This window comes from Mesoplodon bidens (assembly GCF_964165515.1).
Source record: "Mesoplodon bidens genome assembly, chromosome: 1".
Taxonomy (NCBI): Eukaryota; Metazoa; Chordata; class Mammalia; order Artiodactyla; family Ziphiidae; genus Mesoplodon; species Mesoplodon bidens.
In genome coordinates, this window is record NC_138176.1 from 192530758 (window position 1) to 192553831 (window position 23074).

General features: G+C 38.0%; 1 protein-coding gene across 1 annotated transcript in view; it reads left to right on the plus strand.

Moving 5' to 3' along the window:
* CDS1 (CDP-diacylglycerol synthase 1) overlaps window positions 1-23074 on the plus strand; it is a 70822-nt gene that overhangs the window by 25633 nt on the left and 22115 nt on the right. Inside the window, exons 2-5 of the mRNA XM_081250846.1 lie at window positions 178-305; window positions 5653-5749; window positions 11381-11478; window positions 13930-14069. Coding sequence (XP_081106972.1) covers window positions 178-305; window positions 5653-5749; window positions 11381-11478; window positions 13930-14069 — 463 coding nt within the window. The remainder of the gene's footprint in view (window positions 1-177; window positions 306-5652; window positions 5750-11380; window positions 11479-13929; window positions 14070-23074) is intronic.

The window sequence follows — 23074 nt, forward strand, 5'->3', positions numbered from 1 at the left end:
TTCTAACTAGGATGTACAACAGTGCTTGGATATTCAAGATAAGTTAATAGTTATTTTTTCGTTTTAAGTTATATAAAGGAGAGTTGGCACACTGAGCAATAAATAAATGCATTGGCAAGGATGTGCTTTTTCTTCCTTTTATTTTGAAAAGTGATTTTCTTTTTTCTTTAACTTTAGGAAACAGATATTGATGACAGATATGGAGATTTGGATTCCAGAACAGATTCTGATATTCCAGAAATTCCACCATCCTCAGATAGAACCCCTGAGATCCTCAAGAAAGCTCTATCTGGTTTGTCTTCAAGGTATGGTTGGTTGAAGATGAATCTAATGGGTACACAAGATAAGCTGTGAGGTTATCCTGGACCATGTCCAATGTAATAAATTTCACTTTTGGTGAGTTTTAGAGCTATGAGAGGAGGCTTTACACTTTTTCACCATATATGAGCACACTATTAGAGGCTTGATGTACATCCTTTCGTTCATCCTTAAAATCTTAAGTGTGAGAAAACCAAGTCTGAGAGTTTAACTGGTGAAGGTTACAGAGCTAGCAAGTTGTGGACCTGGCATTTCTGCCCTTGTCTGCCAGGTTTCTGAAGCCGGTGACCCATTTACCAAAGCAGGTTGCCTTTTCTGGTATCGGAACATCTAAAAAAGAAAATTCTATATTCTCTGTTCCCTGTTTTTCAAATGCCAGATGGATATAGGTATTTTTTTCCCTTTTAACAGAGTTTAAAATCATTGTCCAAAACTCTACAACCCTTTACCATTTTATATTTGTGCTATACTTTAAAATGTTTAATAACCACCCAATTTCAGCTAATTTTATATTGCCCTCCATTGTATTCTTTGTAATATGAATTATAAAATTTATAAAAACAAAATAAATATAATATTTTATCCAGATTAACATATGAAACCTTAAATATTGGTACAGAACACTCTTTTTACAAGTTTTAAATACTGTTACACACAGTAAGAGGTCCATTTTACACCATGCCCGAGAGACACACAAATGTATATTTTAACTGCTGTAAAAATGTTATAAAGCAATTCTTGCCATTGCTATGTGTGATGCTCTCTGATTTCTTTTATTTTTGATAGCTGTTCTATGTTTTTGAACAAAAATACGCTGGATTACTAAATTGATTTTACTACCCATGGGTCATAAATTGGAGTTTGAAAAATACTGATTTAGTCATATCTAGTAAATATAATGTGAGCTTTTCTGATTTTTAATTTCCTAGAGGATGATCATAGTAGAATAAATTGGTTCAGAACAGAGTTTTCATATTTTTTAGCCAGTAGAATACATTTTTGCTGTCCATTATTAAAAGCATGGTTATCATTTTAGTAGTTCTTGTTCCCAGTTGTTTTCATGACCTAGTTCACAGATGTACCTTTTTTTAAAAAATCTCACCTGGTCTTTCTCAGATCTGGATTTTTTTTCATATTGATGTTATGTAAGAATAATGCTGGATTACTGTGTGTCATTCATAACAAGATTTTCCTTAATAATTTTTTTTTCCTGGCATAAAGCAACAATGGCAAGTAGTAGTAGCTGGTATTTATTGAGCATGTATATTTGCTAGGTGCTGCTCCAAGCACTTTATATGTGTTGACTAATTTATTCTCACAACAACCCTGTAACTGTATAAATGGAGAAACTGAAGCACAGAAATGTTTTATATCAAGGGTCGTGTAGCTAGCAAGTGATAGAGCCACATTCTGAACCTAGGCATTGTGCTCTGTTTATGAAAGAATTGGTTTTAACAGCAGATAATATATGACTAGTTTCAATCTTTTCGAGAAACTTCCCTGTAAAGATTAAATAAATGTTTTAAAATCTACATTTTACACATTTTAGCCTCTTTTTATTTAATACCCCAAATAGTATGCCTTGCAAAGATTTAGAAATTGTAGATGCATAGGATTAAAAATACTGATTACATAAGGAATGTACATGGTTTGCCGAAGAAAACCCTATAATCCTCCTACCAAGACATTAATATTTAAAATACTGTGATGTTTATCTTTGAAGCTTTTTTGTTTTTTGCATTGTGTGCATGTGTGTGCCTGTGTGTGTAATGTAAAAATAGCATTGTACTGTTTTCTGCCTTGCTATTTTCATTTTCATTCCATGGTATTAGGAACAACATCCTTAAATATGTGTAAATATTTTAATGGCTGTATGATATATTCCTTTGTACAGCTGTAGTTCAACTTACTTAATTTAAACAGCTATTGCTAGACATTTAGCCAATTTCTAAATTTTCACAATTAAAACCAACTCTGCTTTAAATATATTTCTTTATAGATAACTTTTATTTAGCATCAATAATTATTTTCTTAATATAAAATTTTGAAAGTGAAATTCCTTGGTCAAGATTTATGTTCATTTCTAAGGCTCTAATATATAATGCCAAAAAGAGCATAAGCCATTGAAATTGGAAAGAGCGTGAAAGGTCTTCAGTCACTTGGCAGTTGTCCCAGTCTGTTTCTTGACCCATGTATGGGTCTGTGGAAATGAATATTCATTAGCCAGTGAAGTCTGGCTCTATCCTTTAGTAAAGAGCTTCTTCAGCAATGAGTCTAACTTAGTAGTTCTCTCTGGAAGGGGCAATGCCTTGGATTTTGTACCTTCCCCCAACCACTGAACATTTGGCAGTGTCTGGAGACATTTTAGGTTGTCGCAGTAAGAGATGGTGCTGCTGGCACTTAGTAGGTAGAGGCCAGGGAAGATCCTACAGTACACAGAACAACTCTTCACAACAAAGAATGATCTGGCTCAAATGTTACTAGTGAAGGTTGAGAAACCATGGAAATACCCAGGCATAGTCTTGCTGGTGCTCTTGTACTCTATAATGCCACCTTCCTTCTCCCTGGGAACCTGCACACGTCCTGTCAACTTCCTTCTAAGGCTGGTAGATGGACTTTCTCAAAACTCCTGCTCTTTGCTAGATGGCCCACCAAGTTCTTGTTTGTTCTTGAAGAGTGCCTCTGTGCCCTAATTCTTGGCTCAGGTGAACTGCCTTGTCAACCTAGGTCTTTCTCATTATGCTTGTACCACTAGGAAAATTTTTTTTTTTAATTTTATTACTTTTGGGACTTCCGCAGCGGTCCAGTGGTTAAAACTCCGCATTTCCACTGCAAGGGGCATGGGTTCGATCCCTGGTTGAGGAACTAGGATCCCACATGCTGTGTGGCGTGGCCAAAAAAAAAAAAAAGAAAATAAATTTTTATTACTTTTGAAATAAAAACCCCTTAAGAATACTAACCCCTTAGTAACAGTAAGACATTGTGCATCACATAACTGATTTGAGCAATAAATGTGTAACCACTTTAGATAATCACTTTAAAGGACACTGCTTAATTATATACTTTTTAGAAATTTCATTTCTAGCTCATATAGGTCCTGGAAACATGAGACTTGAATGGATTTCTCTACTGATTCTGAGTTCCTTTACCTAAAACAATCTGTGAGGTGATGACTTGGACTCAAAATTAAGGCTTTCTCTAATGTGATCATGGTGGCATGGTAAAGGAAATCAAGAATTTTGAATTTGGAACCAGACTTTCCTCTGGATTTTAGTAACAATGGTACATATTTTTTTGCCTATCAATGCTCTGTTTTGAATTCAGTGCTTCTCCCCCGAGAGATAACATTGGGTTGCTGTATCAATGGATATATATATTAAGTTTAAGTATGTGCTTTTATGTGCTTAACTTTGTGTTAAGTATTCTTGGGAGATTTGGGGAGTCATTTAAATTAAAATAAGGCAATTAAGTCTTTGATCTTGTTGCGGAGGGGAATTTTTCTGGCTGGAGTAACATCTGTATAATAAAAGAGAGTAGGTCTTTGTTTAAATCTCTGGTTCTCAGAAGCTACCGTTCTCTGCCTGCCGTTCAGAGCCAGCCCTTTAACATTAGAGGTACACTTGGACCTTTCAACTCCCACCAAGGACTGATTTCTGACACTTGGGTAGTGTCCTCTTCTCTAGAAGAGGTTCTCAGTAATTCTAAGTCTGAGAATCAGTTATGAAGGAGGGCTAAGTACATTTCTGAGGTTCGTGCAAGGAAGACAGGATTATTACCAGGAGACTGGCTTATGGTCCTTTATGTACCTCTGACTAGCTGTGCGACCTAGCCCAGTTTCCTAATCCATTCATTCATCCTCAAAGAGTTCGTTCTATTAAGTCAAATAGAACCTTTCAGCTGAAGCATTTTTGATTCTGCATTCATTTCAGTTCAGCCCCAAAGCTTACCGTCTCATGAAAAATGTATGAGTCTACATACTTAACTAAACAGTAGAGGGAAAGAAAGTTGGGTAAGTACAATTTGACCACCTTGTGAAAAACCTTGGAAACTATATAAAAGAGTTTGGACTTAATGTTGGCATTTTAGGTCTTGTGTGCAGAAAGGACATGATCAAAGGGATATTTGAGGAAGAGTAGTTAGGGGTATCTAGGCTATATAGGAGAGTGATTGAAAGCAGGGAGTGTAATCAGTATTCGATAAATGGATGAAATCAGCTAATATTTCTGTTACAGAGAGGAGAACGAGGGCTTGTGCTTAGTATACAGTGCACATATGTTACTATACGTTGGGTCAAAATCTCTTGTGATATAATTTAAATGTTAGCATTTGAATTAATAGAAATCAGAAAATTATTTAAAAACTTTACTGTGAGTAAAATGAGTGTAGAATGAATAAACTCAGAGGGCAGCAGTTTTAGATTCAGAAAGCATCATGCTTCTATAGGTGTTGTTAGAACGATCTGAGGTGTTTCATACAGTGGCTGCTGACATTTCTTATGACGTAGCCACATAAAGAGTGAAAATATTTGTAAGGTACACTGGGGGTGAAGTGTGAGGCTCCTGCGGTGATGGGGGGCAGGCAGATGGGCTCCCCAGGCCCTTACTGACAGCAGAGGGTCGAGGAGGTCAAGTCTCAGTCTACCGGGGACCAGCCAGGTGTGCCTCAGGGAATCTGTGCTCTAAGCACCAGCAGAGGCCCAAGGGAAGAGAATACTCTTCTACGAAAGGCTCTGTCCCACAGGAAAGCAGGCAGCACACGCTGAGCAACAGAAAGAACTGACCTTCCGTCTGGCCTTGCCCTCAATGACGGACCTCCCCACACCTTCCTCGTTTCCCTGAAATTGCGGTGCTCTCCAGTTACAGTTCCGCATTGTCCTTTCTTTACTTTTTCTCACTGCAAGGCCATGCTCTCTGTTCTACACCACCTTAAAATCCATACTCTTTTTATCCACCACACGGAAGGACAGACGCCCTTTGGGAGGGCTGTGCACCTGGCTCCTCCTTCCCAGCTGAGTGGCCCCGGGCGGAACGTGCGCACACCTGCGTTGGCCACCTCACCTCCCAGCCTTGCGATTCATCCTCGTTCACATGGAGCAAAAACTAGTTTTTTTCTTCGGCTAACAGAATTTTTACATTTCCTTTAGCTCTCAGTGAGTGAGTGAATGCTATTGGTTTGTTTGGTTGGTTTGCATTGTTGTTATTGTATAAGGTAAAGTATAGGGGATTCCTAAAATATAGTTAAGGGAAACCTGTAAGTCTGGCAACTCATTACTGAAACAACACACAAAAATTTAAGAACACGTTAATGCTAACTCTACAAATATTTCCTTTTTAGGTGGAAAAACTGGTGGATTCGTGGAATTCTTACTCTAACTATGATTTCATTGTTTTTCCTGATCATCTATATGGGATCCTTTATGCTGATGCTTCTTGTAAGTGTTTGCCCAAGTGTCTCTTGCGTTGTTTTTCAGCATTGATATTGAAGTAAGTTTGAGCATGTCATGAAAAAGAAGGTGGTTCAAGACTTGACAGCAGGGCTTCCCTGGTGGCGCAGTGGTTGGGAGTCCGCCTGCCGATGCAGGGGACGCGGGTTCGTGCCCCGGTCCGGGAGGATCCCACATGCTGCGGAGCGGCTGGGCCCGTGAGCCATGGCTGCTGAGCCTGCGCGTCCGGAGCCTGTGCTCCGCCACGGGAGAGGCCGCAGTGGTGAGAGGCCTGCGTACCGCCAAAAAAAAAAAGAAGACTTGACAGCAGCAAATTTAGTTCCTTTAAGCATCTTCTGGTTCATGAAATGACCTGGACTAACCTTTTCCATTTGCAAATTGGCCTTTCAGTGTGTATCAAGTATACGTGATATTCAGTAGATACACAACTTTGTGTCAGACATTGCACCAAGCATTAGGTAGAACAGAAACACACACACCACACACGACTTCAACGTATATGACTATTAGCTAGATCCCTGACTTCAGGGGACTCATTCTAATGGCAGAGACATGTAAGTAACCATATGAATAAATGGTGTGGTAAATGAGTGGAATAAACCCCATGACAGATCTTGTTGGAAGAGCACAGTAAAAAAATGACCTCATCCAGTCTGAGAGAGAGATGAGGGAAGACTTCCAGAGGAGGTGATGCGAAAGCTGAGTCATAAAGAAGCACTGGACGGGGGAGGGCATTCCAAGTTGGGGATATCAGGGGCAGGGGTGTAGTAAGGAGAGATTGTGGTCCGTTGGGGGGTTTGTGAGTTATACATGTGGAGAGTGTCTAGGGATGAGACTAGAGAGGCAAGCAAAAGCCATTCTGGGAGTTTGGGATTTTGTTGTATATGGGAAGCCCAACAAGTTATGAAGTCAGACACATTTTTTCAGCTTTTAATTCATTCATTTAACACATGCTTCAGGATGCCTGCTACATGCCAGGCAGTTCTGGGGAATGATGCAGTCGTGCTGAGAAAAATGCACCTGTGTCTGCCCTCATGGACCTTACTGTCTACATATTAAAGAACTGATCAGATATGTAATCATAAACTGCAGTAAGCATTTGAAAAAAAGAATTGGATGCTATGAGAGCAAAGGGGGGAGCCAGGAGACTTTCCAGACTTTATCCAGTGCCCAGCATCTGCACTGCGATCTTGAAAGTTAAGTAGGATACACTAGGGTGAAGGGGAGACCTTGGAGGAAGGATTTTCACAGCAAAGGATTCCCTGTGTATAAAAGCCTTTATATCTAAAGAAGTATGAAACACTTGAAGCCCAAAGTGATAGAAGTAAGAAGGAGAAATACATTGGTGACGAACATCACGCATTTCCTGGGTGCTGAACATGGTTTAGCAGTGAACAGCGAGGGCCTGCTCTTGGGGATAGGTACAGTGTCCCTCCTTTTTATTATTTGTCTTCATCCATCTCAATTGTATTTATGATGTTTATGTTAAGGGAACATGGATGGATATACACACACTTGGTACTCAATTGATACTACCTTTATGTGTTTTAAGGTATTATTTACATTCACAACCCTGACTAGGTCATTTATATTTATATTTTGAGAAGTACACATTGTACCTAGTTTGCGTTTGCCTTATAATATCAGCACTCAAAAATGACGAATTCGGGCTTCCCTGGTGGCGCAGTGGTTGAGAGTCCGCCTCCCAGTGCAGGGGACACGGGTTCGTGCCCAGGTCCAGGAGGATCCCACATGCCACGGAGTGGCTGGGCCTGTGAGCCATGGCTGCTGAGCCTGCACATCCGGAGCCTGTGCTCCGCAATGGGAGAGGCCACGACAGTGAGAGACCCGCGTACCGCAAAACAAAACAAAACAAAACAAAAAAAAACTGATGAATTCAAGAGAGTTTTATTAAAAACTTACTTCTAGCAAATGATAGTTACTATTTTAAGATGGAACTCATACTCATATTCCTTAAAATAAAAGGAGTTTTTTTCCTCCAACCTTCTATTTATAGTGCTTTAATTGTTGCAGTCACAGCTTGGAATCACACTTTCTAAGTGATGGAGTTGCTAAAGCATATTTTGATTTAAAGGTAGATGTGAACATATAAAAGATATAAGAGGTTCCCCCACCCCTTCCTGGAACTCCTATAATAACTGTTTTAATTCACATTATTTAACTTATTTTTATTTTTTATTATTATTAATTTTTTTTTGCGGTACGCAGGCCTCTCACTGTTGTGGCCTCTCCTGTTGCGGAGCACAGGCTCTGGACGCGCAGGCTCAGCGGCCATGGCTCACGGGCCCAGCCGCTCCGCGGCATGTGGGATCTTCCCGGACCGGGGCATGAACCCGTGTCCCCTGCATCGGCAGGCAGACTCTAAACCACTGCGCCACCAGGGAAGCCCTATTTAACTTATTTTTAAATAGTGCATTAGTTTTTTTTCCCATTGTGAGAGTTATAAAAGTATATTGAAATTACTTTGGAAAATAGATAATTTAAAAAAAATCACCCCAACCCTGTCATCAACCACCACGACTCAATTAATACTGCCATTTGATGTATTTCCTTTCATCTTTTTTCTTTTAAAAACCATGATTGTAATTATAGTGTGACTAAAATTTTGTATCCTTTTTAAACTAAATATTGAATGTTTTGTGTTGCTCCATGGTCTTTATAGCCATCAGCTTTAATACCTTCATCTACTCAATGAAATGTAGTACATCATAAGTTATTTAGAGCAGTGTGTTATTTTTAGACGTTCAGGTTATAGTCTGGTTTTTCTTTATTGTGAATAAAATTATCCTAAACATATTAGAATATAAAGCTTTTTCATATGCAGGATTATTTTCTTTAAATAGATTCCCAGAGTGAAAATAGGCCCTTTTATTTGGATAACACATAGTTCCAGCTCAACATATCTAAATCTGAACTTCTGTTCCATCGCCAGCCATTCTGCATAACTCTATCTACTTTTCCAAGCCTTCCCTGGTGGTGTTCTGCATTCCCCTCTCTCCCTTAGCTCCCCAGTTTCCTCAAGCACCAAATCCAGTCAGTTCTACCTCCTTGATGTCTCTCATTCCTTATACTCCACCCTCTTCTGGCACTTATCCGATGGTGGTATCTTGCCTGCCTTACTGTCTCTTCTCTTGCTGCTTCTCCAGTCAGTTCTTTCTACCTCTGTTATCCCCAGACATTCACGTCTGATCATGTCCTTTCATGATCGGCACCAACTCCTTTGTGCAGCCTTTCATGCTATTTCCTGTGGCGCTCTGACCAGACTCATCTCTCTCTACTTCTCACCCCAGCTTTGTGTTCCAGCAGCTCTGGACTACTTGTAGTTCCCTTAATGTCCTCCTCCTCTCCTATGTACATGACTCTGGACATCCTTCTCCTTCACCCCAACTGGGCCCATCCCCACCCTTACCACAGGTTTTTTGTCTGCCTGTGCTTATATCCATGTGGCTATTTCCACATGGTATTGTAGTTGTGTGTGTTCTCCCTGAAAGACTATGCCTCTTTGAGAACAAAAACCCTGTATTATTTCTCTGAATCTTCAGTAACTAGCAGAGTATGTATTTACATATCGATTGTTGTTTTTAATGCTCATAACACATTAATCGGGCCAACAGAGTCCTACCAATGAATTGCTGCCAGTATTGATAGCATGGCGTATCAGTTTCTGTGTGATCACCCAGTTCTTAGTCTATTATTTTGAATTCCCTGTTTTCTATTTTCCCAGCAGTTCCATATTCTACTGGTAAGCTATAAGTGACAACCATATACATGTATGTGTGTGATATTAAAAATTCTTTTTTTCTTCTTTCAGTGAAACACCATATATAGTGCTAATGGTTGCTCTTGAACAAATGTATTCATAGAAGTAGCATCAGTTCATTTGATATTCTAAAAGCCCTTGGTTCTATAAATAGCATGACTTTGCCATTTTATCTTAACATCTAGCATTGTCCCCATTCTTGGATTATTATTGTCAAAAAAATGACTTGATGTTATACACAAAGGCTATTTGAAGGACAGTATTTAAATTTCCTCTTGTGTTTATAATATAACACATTTATGAGTTTTTCTTAAAAGAACTATTTGTAATAGTTTGGCATAATATTTTCTTACTGTATGGCTGAGGGGACACAACTACTTCTTTTTTTTTTTTTTTTTTTTGCGGTACGCGGGCCTCTCACTGCTGTGGCCTCTTCCGTTGTGGAGCACAGGCTCCGGACGCGCAGGTTCAGCGGCCACAGCTCACGGGCCCAGCCGCTCCGCGGCATGTGGGATCCTCCCAGACCAGGGCACGAACCCGCGTCCCCCGCATCGGCAGGTGGACACCCAGCCACTGCGCCACCAGGGAAGCCCCAACTACTTCTTTTAAGTATGTCATTGGACATGTACTAGGTATAGTGGGGAAAAATAGCTTAAGAATATCCTGGGCAGTAGGTTTGGGAAAGCTGATTTGTGGCGATCTCAAAAAGAAATCCCAAAGTATATTCTTTGGCAGACTTTGGTTAGCTCTTTCTGTAAAGGACCATATTGTTGTATTTTAGGCTTTAAGGAGCCACATATGTGTCTGTCATATAATCTTTGTTTTTTATTTTTAACTCTTTAAAAATATAAAATCCATTCTTAACTCCAGGGTTGTACAAAAACAAGCCCTTGGGTATATTCTCTAGAGGTTGAAAAAGTTAGTCTGCTATATTCACAGAGGTTTGAATCTCTTAGTTTATGGCGATAAGTGATCAGCTTGCCATTTGCTCTTTGAGTCTTGGAATTGTCTTAAGCCAAACATTGGATATGATGCTACGGTCTCAGAAATTACCTTTACCCAGATTGGTGGATTTAGCAGTTTGAAGGACAGCTACATAGACCATCAAAAAGGGATTCTTGAATATAAACCAATTTACTAGGCATGTGTATTGGACACTATGCAGACAGAACTGCATGGACTCACTTGACTGGCCAGCGGGGCTGCAGATGTAGAAGGCTGCTTATAATTTGTCAAGGAAGCACTGCTTGGGTTGATCAGAGATGTGTGTAGCTGGCTATGGGAGAGTTGGCATGGAGGGAAGAATGAAAAGCTCATGCCCAAACCCTTGGGTGACTGGGTAAAGATATTTTAGCTATTTGTCCTGATAGTATCTTTATCCTTCGCAAGACTACCAGGTTGTATGGTTAAAAATATATACAAGCAAACTTTCACTTATGATCATTTTCCTAGGATAACTCAAGAAACAAATGGACAGAAAGACCATCCATCTTGAGATGGACAACCACAAGAAATGAAGCAGTAATGAGGGATAAAGCCTAGTCAGCTGTGATCCCAATCAGACTATACCCCTCAAACTCTAAACTACAATGCCACCTCCTACCCCGGGAAGGATCTCTCAAACTTTTTGACTAAAACATTGTTTTGCTTTCCTCTTTGGGATATCACTTGATTATAGAGAAGTTGAATATTGAATTTTTGCTGCTGATATTTAGACTAACTAAAAGTGGGTAGGCTGAAGATGTTTAAAATACATGTGACAACAAGCTACTTATTAAATAACTAACCATAAATGTAAATATTGAGAAATGTATGTTAATGTTTTCTCTTGGTTTCAGGTTCTAGGCATCCAAGTGAAATGCTTCCATGAAATTATCACTATAGGTTACAGAGTCTATCATTCTTATGACCTACCTTGGTTTAGAACACTAAGCTGGTAAGTGACTTAAAACTATTTCAGATATGAAAATCTGATTCTTTTCTAAAGTTTGTAAGGAAGTATCCTGATCAATCAGTATCTACACGGTTGACCTTATAGATTGATTTTAAAGAAATATAAATTAAAAGAATGAAATTGAATTTTGAGAGAAGGAAATTACCTTTAACTCTCCCATTTCAACACAACTATTTTCATATCTCATCTTTCACTCTTTGTAGAGATACCTGATTTAAATTGAATATAAACACTATTCTTGTGCTCTTTTTAAAAACCTCAGCATTATGTTCGACACATTTTTATATCCTTTATAATTACAATTTTAACAGAAAGTTTCATTTTGTAAAATGTTATGAATATGTGTAATCTTTTGCCTTATTTCCCCTCAGTTGATATGAGACCACACACAAAATTTGATATTTCTACAAAGACTTGAAGATGAGATATGAAAATAGTTATGGTTTTTTTTGTTTTGTTTTGTCTGTTTTGGTCTTTTTTTTTTTTTTTTTTTTTTTTTGAGTGATCAGTGGTTTATTCAGGACAGGAAAGCCCAAGCTGAATGTCTGTCTCCCTCCTCCCCTCCCATCCCCACCCCTGCAGGCTGGCCCACCTTCTCCAAAGCCCCCATAGGCCCCAGGATGCCGGCGGGGGGCAGGGGGCAGGGCAGTGAGAGGAGGGATGACCTCACCTTTGCTGCTTCTGGTTTGGTCTCCTCCAGGCTCTGGGCCCTGTGACATGCAACAAGGAGGGTAGTCAGAGGGAAGAGGAAGACTCTGGGGTCAGTGCATAAGGCACCCTGCTAAATATTTCAGGGCAGTTACTAGCCTCTGAAATATTGTATATGTACAAATGCATGTAAAATTACTACATAAAAATCACCAAATAATTTTAATATTTAAAGCTTTATATATTTTTAAAACTTTCTAGGTTTCTTAGTTATCAGGACCTTGAACATGAAACATGATAATATGATAGTTCATAATTAACCTAACAGGCCATGTCTTTGAATATAGTTGTTTGATTAGTATCAGCCAGAGGGGCCAGTATCTTATAACAAACGAATCACTTTTTGGGTTTACGGTAGTTGAAAACAGTTTCTTGGTTTTGTTAACACTTAATTTTTCCTTCTGGAAAGTTTCTTCATGAGTGGCAGTGTGTACAGGGAGTGTTAGGTAGATTAAGTAGTCGGAGAGTAATTAAAAGCTAAACCGTGCAGGATTGATTTTAAGTGTAGGGGGAAGAAAAAGGTAGGTCAAGGTGGGCTCCAGTGATTGTAGAGGCTTCTTGGAGAAGGTGAGAGAGAAGCTGTTACTTGAAATAAAGACAGGCTTTGGCTAGAGAAGAGTGTTCTGGGTTGGGGAAGCATCACCCATCAGGTTTCAGATGTGGGACAGAAGAGGCATGTGCCACAGATGGTGAGATCTTCCTGGCCCTCCTGAGCAGAAGGTGTATATTTAGTAGGGAGTAGTGGCCAAAAAGTTGGATTGGTGGCTGGAGTAGGCTGTGACAGCCTTACAGTTTCCATTGTAGGAGAGAGAAAAATGGTAATACAGCTGATAAAAATTAAAATACTTCCCTTTGGGAGCAGTGGGGTGTAATTCCATTCATGAGAAACAGAGGGAAACCACCCCTTTCGTCTTCTGCTGCCCTCCTGGTTGCCTAGGACTCTGCCCTTCTAAGGAGGAGTCCAGGAGGAACCCTAAGGCAGTGTTTCTCAGCCTTTTGTTCTGGCTCACACATGCTCCCATCAGCAAAATCTCATGGGTTCAACTTCTCCCTGAGGACAAAGATATACCAGAACTGGGAGAAAGGACAGGCCATTTATCACGTTTTTAAAGTTTTTCCCAGAGATTTTTACCCGCTGCTAGCTCCGTTCCCCACAGCTACCCTTTTTGAGTCACTGCTCAACTAGAGTGCATCTGGAGCATTGAGAAGAGGGGGCAAGACCCCAGTGTGTGCAGGGCAGGAGGGTGGAGGTTAGAGGTCAAATTACCTCTACCTTCTTTTCCTGTTGATCTTCCCTAGGGCAGGTGGGAATTTGGCTTAGGATCTTTACAAAACATTAGACCTGTGAGTAGCTGGGAGTGAATTTTCATTATAAACTTAATGCTGTGTGTGTGTGTGTGTGTGTGTGTGTGTGTCTGAGAGTGTATGAGAGAGAGTGAGTGTATGTCTAGTATTTTCTACATTGTTTCCTAATTATCTGTCTCTGGCATTTAGATATTGAGCTAAATAAAGGCATGAACTGTTCAGTAAATTTTTGTTGACTGATAAGTTTGAAATTAAGTTTAAAACAGGAAAAAAAAGCATTTTGGTGGAATATATCATGAACTGGTCTTCTCGACTTGGTTTTGAACTTTGTGTCATCATCAAACTGTAGAAAATAGTTTTGTTGAGTTTGAGGGGAAAAAAATTTCAAATCTAAAGAAGCTAATTGTTTTAATATTATAGGTACTTTCTACTGTGTGTAAACTACTTTTTCTATGGAGAGACTGTAGCTGATTATTTTGCTACATTTGTTCAAAGAGAAGAGCAACTTCAGTTCCTCATTCGCTACCACAGATTTATATCATTTGCCCTCTATCTGGCAGGTAAGTTAAGGAAAAAAGTCTTTATTGATATGTAGCCAATATATGTTACATGCTTATATTTATTTGTTATTTAAATTTATAACATCCTTTATTTGTTACATTTTAATCCAGCTTCTCTTTGTAAAATGTCTCATATATAAAGCTATTTCTTTCATCACAGTCTTAAGCAGTAGTCACTCCGTAATGGTGGTTTAAAAGAAAGTACTTGCTTAGTAGTCACTCCATATAATTGAAAATTTTCTTCACAAATTATATTAAAGGCACTTTTAAATATATGGGTTATTTATCAAGTATAATTTATAAAGAAACTTTCACATATGTGTTGCTTTATTTGTTCCTAGGAAATAGAGTTTTCATATAGAATTATTCAGGGTACTTAGTTTTCCAGACATGGTTTATTATATATTCATATATATATATATATATATATATATATATATACACATATTTGTTTATATTAGGCTATGCCACATGTTTTTATGATTTTAGATTAAGAATCAGATACTTAGGGTAACATTAGAATTAATAGATTTTTTTCCATTAAAGTTTACCAATCATAAAAGAAATTTCTAAGAAATTGATTTAGATATGTACTGTTTAAAAATCACATCGCCAGTATGAATCCTGGTTCCACCATTTACTAGCTGAATAAACTTTGGGAAATTTAATTAATTTACCTGTGCCTCAGTTTCTTTGTCAAGCACTTAGAACAGTACCTGGTACTATTTAAGTATTTATCATTATCATTATTTCTACTTTTAAAGGAGGAAATGAAATTTATTTGTGAGTTTTCACTTTAGCTTTTAATAGTTACTGTTTTAGCTGTTAGGAGTTTCTCATAAATAAATTCTTCTCCAGTTAATACAGTTTTGGAAACTGAATACAATATGGATGACTTCCATTTCTCATTAAACAAAAAAATATACAGAGTATGTGGGGAAGAATGTCCAGTCCTTTAAAAGTATGTCATTTATATTCAGTAATTATGATCTTTTTCATGGTGTTCAATTTTAATAAACACCCCTGCAGATCTTGGTCTCTATTTTATTTCTGATTCTAGGAAGCCAGAGAATGAAATACAATCTGAAATGATATTGGTAATTTTCAGAGAATCATTTTTGGGTCAGGGGAACCTACATTTTCCAAAGAAATTTCCTGTTTTACTTTCAGGTTTTTTGTTAAGTCCAGTTTTCTCAGTCCATTACTTAATTTTTTAAATTATAAATGATATGTCTAAAATACATTCTTGGAAATAGATATTGAATGTAGATATCTTCATTTTTGGAAATACATATTGAAAAGTATTTGTTCTTTCAAGGGCAAAAGAAGTTATTCATTCTAAGGTAGTTATTTCATTTTAAATTCTCATCAGTTTAGAAGAATCATGATTATTAGAGAGATTAATTATGACTGCTAACAGCTAAAATTTTGGAGAATAATATGCTTGACTCTGATTTTATGTTCATTAAACCTCATCTGTGACATTTTTTTTCATGGTAGAAAGAAATTTTGCATAATTTCTCTTATCAAACAAACACGTTTGATTCATTTTGTTAAATGTAAGGTAAATTCTGGGATGGATTCTTTACTATTACAGGAGAGAAGCATACTGTACCTTCTTAGTCTATATTTTTACTGGCAAGACTTCTTATTAGCAAGAAAACTGTCTGTAATAACAATAACTTTATTTCGTATATAATTATTCTTATAATTACTTAATAGTAAAGTTGTGATTAATTAAAATATAAATCATTAACATATGTCCATTAGTTAAAAAATCTGATAATGTCAAAAGAATCTGCTAATGTTATTGTTAATGTAAACAATAACCCTGCACCCCAACACTTGCAGATTGTTTTCATTTTTCTAAGTAATATGCCTATTTCTTAATTTATTTAGGCATTATCTATTGACTTCCTGTAATAACCTCTCTCTTTTCCATACTCAGTTTTTTATTGTCATTATTTATATTATTAAATAGGTACCTAAAGTATCACTTCCTATAGAGCCAAATAGTATCTTTGATTACATTTCCATTCTTTTACAACTTTTTGCTTTTCCTGCCCTTAATAGCTGCTCTTTACCTTTTCTTTTCCACCTTCATAAATTTCTGTGTAGGAATCTTTAATTTTCCTTTTGAGTCTGTCCCATGTCTGTTGGTCATTTTTTCAGATGTTCACAGAAATCAGAGAGTTGATTAGTTCCCGTTTTTCCTGGTGACGTTTATCCCAGGGACGTCTGGGTTCCTGTTCCTGTTTGGACTGGCTGCTTGTAGGCTTGCTGTCAGCTGTCCCCTCATGATTTGGCTTTTCCTGTGTCTTCCAATTTCTAGGATAACACCCTCATTCTGCTGCAGCATAGCCTCTAATAGTTTCCTATGAAATGTGCTTAGAAGGTAAATGTTTTATGTTCATACATTTCTAATAATATCTTTGTTCTGTTCTCACAATTGGCTGCTTTGGCTAGGGTTCCACTTACTAGTAGTAGACTGGTACTTAGTCCTCTAGTTTAGAAGCCCAAGCCGTAACCTAGCCTTCCAGTGAGCTTTCCTGTTCGGTTTTCTCTAGAAAATACTTCTACTTGTCCCTGATTTCTCAGATCTGCTGGAAGTCATCCAGTCGGTTTACCAGCTTCCAAATTTTGTAGCCATTTTTCTTCTTTTTTTCCTTGACATTTCTTCAATTCTCTTTGCTCTGTAGGTTTTTGCCTTAATTTATTTTAACATAATTTAGTGGGCTACCAGGACAGAAGAGAAAGAAATGTAATACATGAACAATTTAAAAACAGAAATCCTTGATTAGTATTTTATTGTTCCCTTGGCTTAAAACAACAGCTAATTTTTTTCTCCTGGTCCTGTGGATTGACTGGGCTTCACTGGGCAGTTCTAACTTAGGGCCTCCCCTCCAGTTGCAGTTAGATGGCGGTAGTGCTGGTCATATGTGTCCTAAGTGGGCTAGACGTCCATGGTGGCTCACTCTCACGGGCATGGTTAGTGCTGGCTGGTGACCCGGGCACCCGAGTGTGGGCTCTCCATGGAGCTTGGCTCTCTCAGCACCATGCCTGAGTTCTGAATAGGGAGGGTGCCAAAAGCCAAGCATCTCAAGAGTCCTTACCTAGGTTGGTTTTTTAAAACTAGTTTTTAAAAATGAAAACATAATACATTCCCACAGTAAAAATTCGGGCTGAAAAGGAGTATTCCGTGATATCTCCCTCCCCGCTCAGAGCCTTACTTACTCTTTCCAGGGGCTTCCTACCACTATTTAGACATTATTTGAGTATTCAGGCTTATATGTTTATATCCTCCTTCCCTCATTTTTGTACACAAATGAGAGCAGACCAACATGCACCTGTTTTTCCCACTTAATATAGCTTATTTGTGGTTTTATATTGGCACATCTAAACTTATCTCACTTTTTCCGTATCTTCACTTACAGCTGATGTGCATATAGCAAAATCTGATGGGTAGCATGTCAGAAAATAAGGCAACTACTATTTCCTTGCTTTGCATTTGCTCTAACTTATACTTGAAAATAACTTCTCAATTGAGGGAGTAAAGACAATGTAATTTATTTTCTTTCTTGTTTCTTTTTATAACATTGTATACATGATAGTCTCCCAACCAACCCTTTTCAGTCATTGTTTCTTCATTCCCTAAAATTTCTGACTCTACTTTTATAAAACAAAATCAGTATTTCTTCTTTTTTCTAACTGATTTCCACCATGGACATAGCTTACCACTTGCTTTTTTTATAGAATCATGGAAGCTTATTGAAATTCATCAGTGTTGTTCCTTCAACAAACATTTGAGTGCTTTCCAAGTGCCAGTACTGTACATGGTGTTGAGGATACAAAGGGAAATAGGCTGGTAGCGTGCCTTCCAGGGTCTTGCACCTGCTGAGACACATGTCCCCTAGTTCATTGCTGGAATGTGAACAAGGACCTCTAAGAGCATAAAGAAGGGGAAGGAGGGCCTTGCTTTGCTGGAGTGGGAAGGCCATAGAACACCTTGAAGAAGAGATGACAGGTGTCGTGAGAAGCAAAGAACAATCAGGTGTTTGCCAGGTGGACAGAAGGAAAGGGCATTCCAGGAGGAGGGAACAGCTGTACAGTCTTGAGAATGAAAGAGGGTGGCATGTTCAGGACCAGTGAGAGGCAGTGAAGGTTGCAGAGGTAAGCAGGAGCCCCGTCTTGAGAAGCTTTGTGTATTGTGGGAAGAGTTTGGGCTTTATCCCAGGAAAATCACTGGAGGATTTTAAGCTAAGAGATGATATAACCAGATCTGTAATTAAATGAAGGATGAGTTGGGTAACGTTAATAGGGTGACAAGATAGGAACCTGTTGCTCTAATTCATACTAAATATAATGTAGGCTTGGCCTGAGGTTTATATTTAACACTAAGAGGGTTATAAATTTTAAAAAATTATGGGACTTCCCTGGTGGTCCAGTGGTTAAGACTCCGAGCTCCCACTGCGGGGTGCGGGTGTTCAATCCCTGGTTGGGGAACTAAGATCCCACATGCTGCATGGCACGGCCAAAAAATTAAAAAAAAAAAATTAAAATACTGTGGGCTGATCTTAGAAACCAACTGCTATTTATGATAGTTTATGAAAAATTGTTTTGTATCCCAGATTATTGGCTTGAAATGTACTTTTTGTTGAGATAATTATGTATTTCCATGTAGTTTTAAGAAATAATAAAAAATCCCTTATGCACTTTGCCTAGTTTCCACCAATGGTAATATTTTGAAAAATTACAGTGTAAGATAACACCAGGATATTGACATTATTACAGTCTTACAAATGTATTTTTTTTTTTTTCCTTTTTTGTGGTACATGGGCCTCTCACTGCTGTGGCCTCTCCGTTGCGGAGCACAGGCTCCGGACACGCAGGCTCAGCGGCCATGGCTCACGGGCCCAGCTGCTCTGTGGCATGTGGGATCTTCCCGGACTGGGGCATGAACCCGCGTCCCCTGCATCGGCAGGCGGACTCTCAACCACTGCGCCACCAGGGAAGCCCCTTACGAATGTATTTTTAAAGCAAATTTTTTTTTTTTTAAAGTATAGTTGATTTACAATGTTGTGTTAGTTTCTGGTGTACATCAAAGTGATTCATATATAAATTCTTTTTCATGTTCTTTTCCATTTTGGTTTGTTACAGGGTATTGAATATAGTTCCTGTGTTATACAGTTGGCCCTTGTTGTTTTATCTATTTTATATATATTTTATAGATTGCATCTGCTAACCCCCAAATCCTAATTTATCCCTTCCCCACCCCTTTTCCCCTTTGGTAACTGTAAGTTTATTTTTTATGTCTGTGAGTCTGTTTCTGTAAAACACAACTTCGTAGTAAGCTAGGAGCTGCTGGGATAAGAGATGAAACTTCCAATATAAATTATTCATAGTATTCTATATCTGTTATCATTTTACACGTGTCCTAAATATGGTCCTGTTAAACGACCATAAGCACTCACTTTGTGTTTCTCTTGTTTTTTTAATTTCCAGTGCCTAGCACAGAGTCTGGCATTTAGGTTCCCAATACACATTTACTAGATGAATGATCAAGAGGCTGAGAACATGCACGTCCACACACACTGCTTTTTAGAGAGATTTTTTTTCAGCATCAGTGTTTTGGTTGCTGGGTCTTGAGACCTTACTGGTGATTCTTGAAGTGATTAGCAACGTTCATGAGCTTAGTCTAGCAAATGAAGGTAGACTTTAAAACAGGAGTGAGGAAATAGAAAGTGTGCTCTGTTGAGATATTTGTACCTTTCTCTCAAATTATGCTGATAAAAATCTCTGGAATTCTTCTCGTTAAACAGCATTCCAAGGGTCCTGTCCAAATTTTAGTTCTGCAGTGGTCAAATGACTTTTATAGGTCTTAGCAGATTTAAAAAGCAGAGACAACACAAGCTCTTTCATTGAAGTTGAATTTTATTAAAATAAAATGTATATATATCCAGGTCTGACCCACTCACCAAGGCCCACCACATTAAATGACTTGTTTAATATTATACCAGATGACTCACTGACTAGGACCTGGAAGTCATTCTGACACTTAGATAATTTTGTTGTAAAATGAATTTGAGTGATAGCAAAAAGAAAATTATAGGAACAACATTTTCTCTAGAGTCTGGATATATTTTAAAAAGATCTTGGTGCCTTGGATTTGGGGCTCTTTAGAAACCAGAGCAACTATGTGATTACATGTCTAGTAATGATGGGGTGAATAAGCTTAAGATGTTGGACGCTTAATATCATCACCTTAAGATCTCTTTATCCAACCAGTGATAGGCATATTAAAGGCATATTAAGTTTAGTGGTTTGTTTTTTGTTTTGTTTTGTTTCTGCTTGTATTTGTGCATGGCTAACTGTTTTGACTTCTTTTTAAAAACCCTTAAGAGTAAGTTATGACTTGAATATAATACTTTGAATTCAAGAAAAATCAATGGACATATAAGATGAAGTTATAGCTAAAATTAATGCATGATTAAGAATTTTTTTCCAAATATCCTGAATATCTTTTATCTCAAAGTATGTTGATGAAATCTTTGAAAGATGTCACAAACAACTGTTCATAAAGGACTGTATCTTCAGAACCACTTACAGTTTTTAAATTAAGATGATTAGAATCTATACACGTCAGTCTTGTTCTATACCTTAAACTCACCATGCAGATTAAGAGAAAACTTTTCTCTATTTTAGCTAATATAATGGTTGGTTTGTGTGAATTTCTACAGTGCATGTTCAAACTTTTTATTTTATTTATTTATTTTTTTATTTTTTTGCGGTATGCGGGCCTCTCACTGTTGTGGCCTCTCCCGTTGCGGAGCACAGGCTCCGGGACGCGCAGGCTCGGCGGCCATGGCTTACGGGCCCAGCTGCTCCGCGGCATGTGGGATCCTCCCAGACTGGGGCACGAACCCGTGTCCCCTGCATCGGCAGGCGGACTCTCAACCACTGCGCCACCAGGGAAGCCCTGTTCAAACTTTTTTAAAACAACTCAGTTGTATTCTAGTGGCTGAATATGGGGACACATAATGCAGTGTGCTTCTGAATTTGTTGAACATGATGTTTGAAATGTTTTGGAGTTTGATTAGTTAGGGAAGTGTAATGAAAAATACAGCCATGTGAAAGAGTAAAGGATGAGTCAGTAAGCTCCAGTATTTAATCCTGGGTCCATCTTTGTTTTTTGAGTTAAGGAATGCATGTGTTTACTGAATTGGTTAATCACCAATAAGAAATTTTTAAAATAACTTGATTATTTCTTTATATTTTCCTGTCTCTTCAACTAGATTATGAGCTCCTTGAGTGGAATGAATGTCTTATCCATTTTTTTGTATCTTGTGTCTGGTGCATCTGAAGTGCTCCATAAATATTTTTTGATTGTCCATTTTTTCGGAAATTTCCTCTATCGTATCTTTTGGACTTTTCAATGCCTTTTTTCCCCCTTCACTTCTCCTGACTGCTTTAGAAATCTCATCTCATTCTTTTTTGTTCTTTTTGAATATAATTGTCTGTAATCTATTGGGTAACTGGCTCTCCCTAACCACCTGGGAACTCCTTGATACTGGGCAACAGGATATACACATCTTTGCATGGACAGCACAGTGCTGTTTATATAAATGGTGATCACTAAATGTAACTAAACATAATTATATATCAAGAACTGTATGTTAGGAAACTTTTTCAATGAATACTTTTGTTTACAATACTGTAACAAATCCTGTGATTTTAATTGGAAATATAACCGTACAAATGTTCTTTGTTAATTGGGGAAAAAGTAAAACTATGGATCTAAATGTATATAAAGTTATCCTTTCCAGAGATTTATTGAAATATAGCATGTATGTATTTTTACACGGTTAAACAAAATATACACATAGCTAGATGGTTGTGAATGAAAAAGTAAACTTATGTTTCTTTTTTGGATTCTTTTTCTTTGAAAATAATACTTAACCTTAGATATGCTAGGAAAACACTTTACATCCTCTTCTTCCACATTCAGAGAATTGTATTATTTTAATGTGTCTAGGAGTCAGATAATTATATCCTTTATTAGAGCACCCTAAACAGCTGCATTGCTACTGGTTGATTTAACAGTGAAATTGGATCAGGTAAAAGTGAGTTCCCAAGACTGTCCTGGATAAAAATCATCATTAGGAAAGTATTGAATAAGCCTGCTGGTAATTTTATTTGAAGAAGTGCTTAAGGGTGAATGGTATTATATAATTTCAAGAAAGAGACAAACCAAACGTGTTGTACTAGTATTTGTGAAGAGGTAAGTCATAGTTAATGATGTTGAGAGGTTCCCGAGGCTGTGCTGCGAGAGCCAGAGAGGTCCGTTTGGACAGAAGGGGAGGTTCCAGAGGCATCTGTCTTGCCTCTGCTTTGCTTTTACCCCATTAGCCTTTGAACCAAGTCCAATCTACATTCACCTTTAACCATGGACCAATGGCATAAAGCAGCATAGAAATTTCATTATTCCTTAAGCCAAAAAATAAATCTACCTGCTATTGAAGAGAAATTTAAAAGCAATGATTTTTAAAAAGGTCTTTTATGCTACTGGTGATTTTAGTGCCATGAATTCCATGTTTTAATCTCCCCCTGCCCCACCTTGCTTCCTTTCTTATTCTCAAGAAAGTGACATATGGCTGTCAGTTTACCTCTACTCAGAGAATGTTTCCATATTTCTTTTGCAGTTCAATCAGTTAGATTCTATAGGTGACAAATAGGAGGTGAGGTAGGATCTGGGAGCCAGTGAGCATTCTCTTCCTTTATCATCATCCTTTACACTGACATTACAAATCGGTCATCAAAAAATAGCTGCCAGCAGCTGCTGTTTGATTCTTCGCTCTGGTCAGAGTAGTATCAACCTTGCTTACTCTAGTGGGTAGAATTGCCTTGGTAAGTATAACTTAGATATACAAAGTCTAGTACTTATTTCATATGGGATAGATTAGGTGACAGTTCGTTTTCTATCTTAGAGAACTCTCTAAAGATATTGC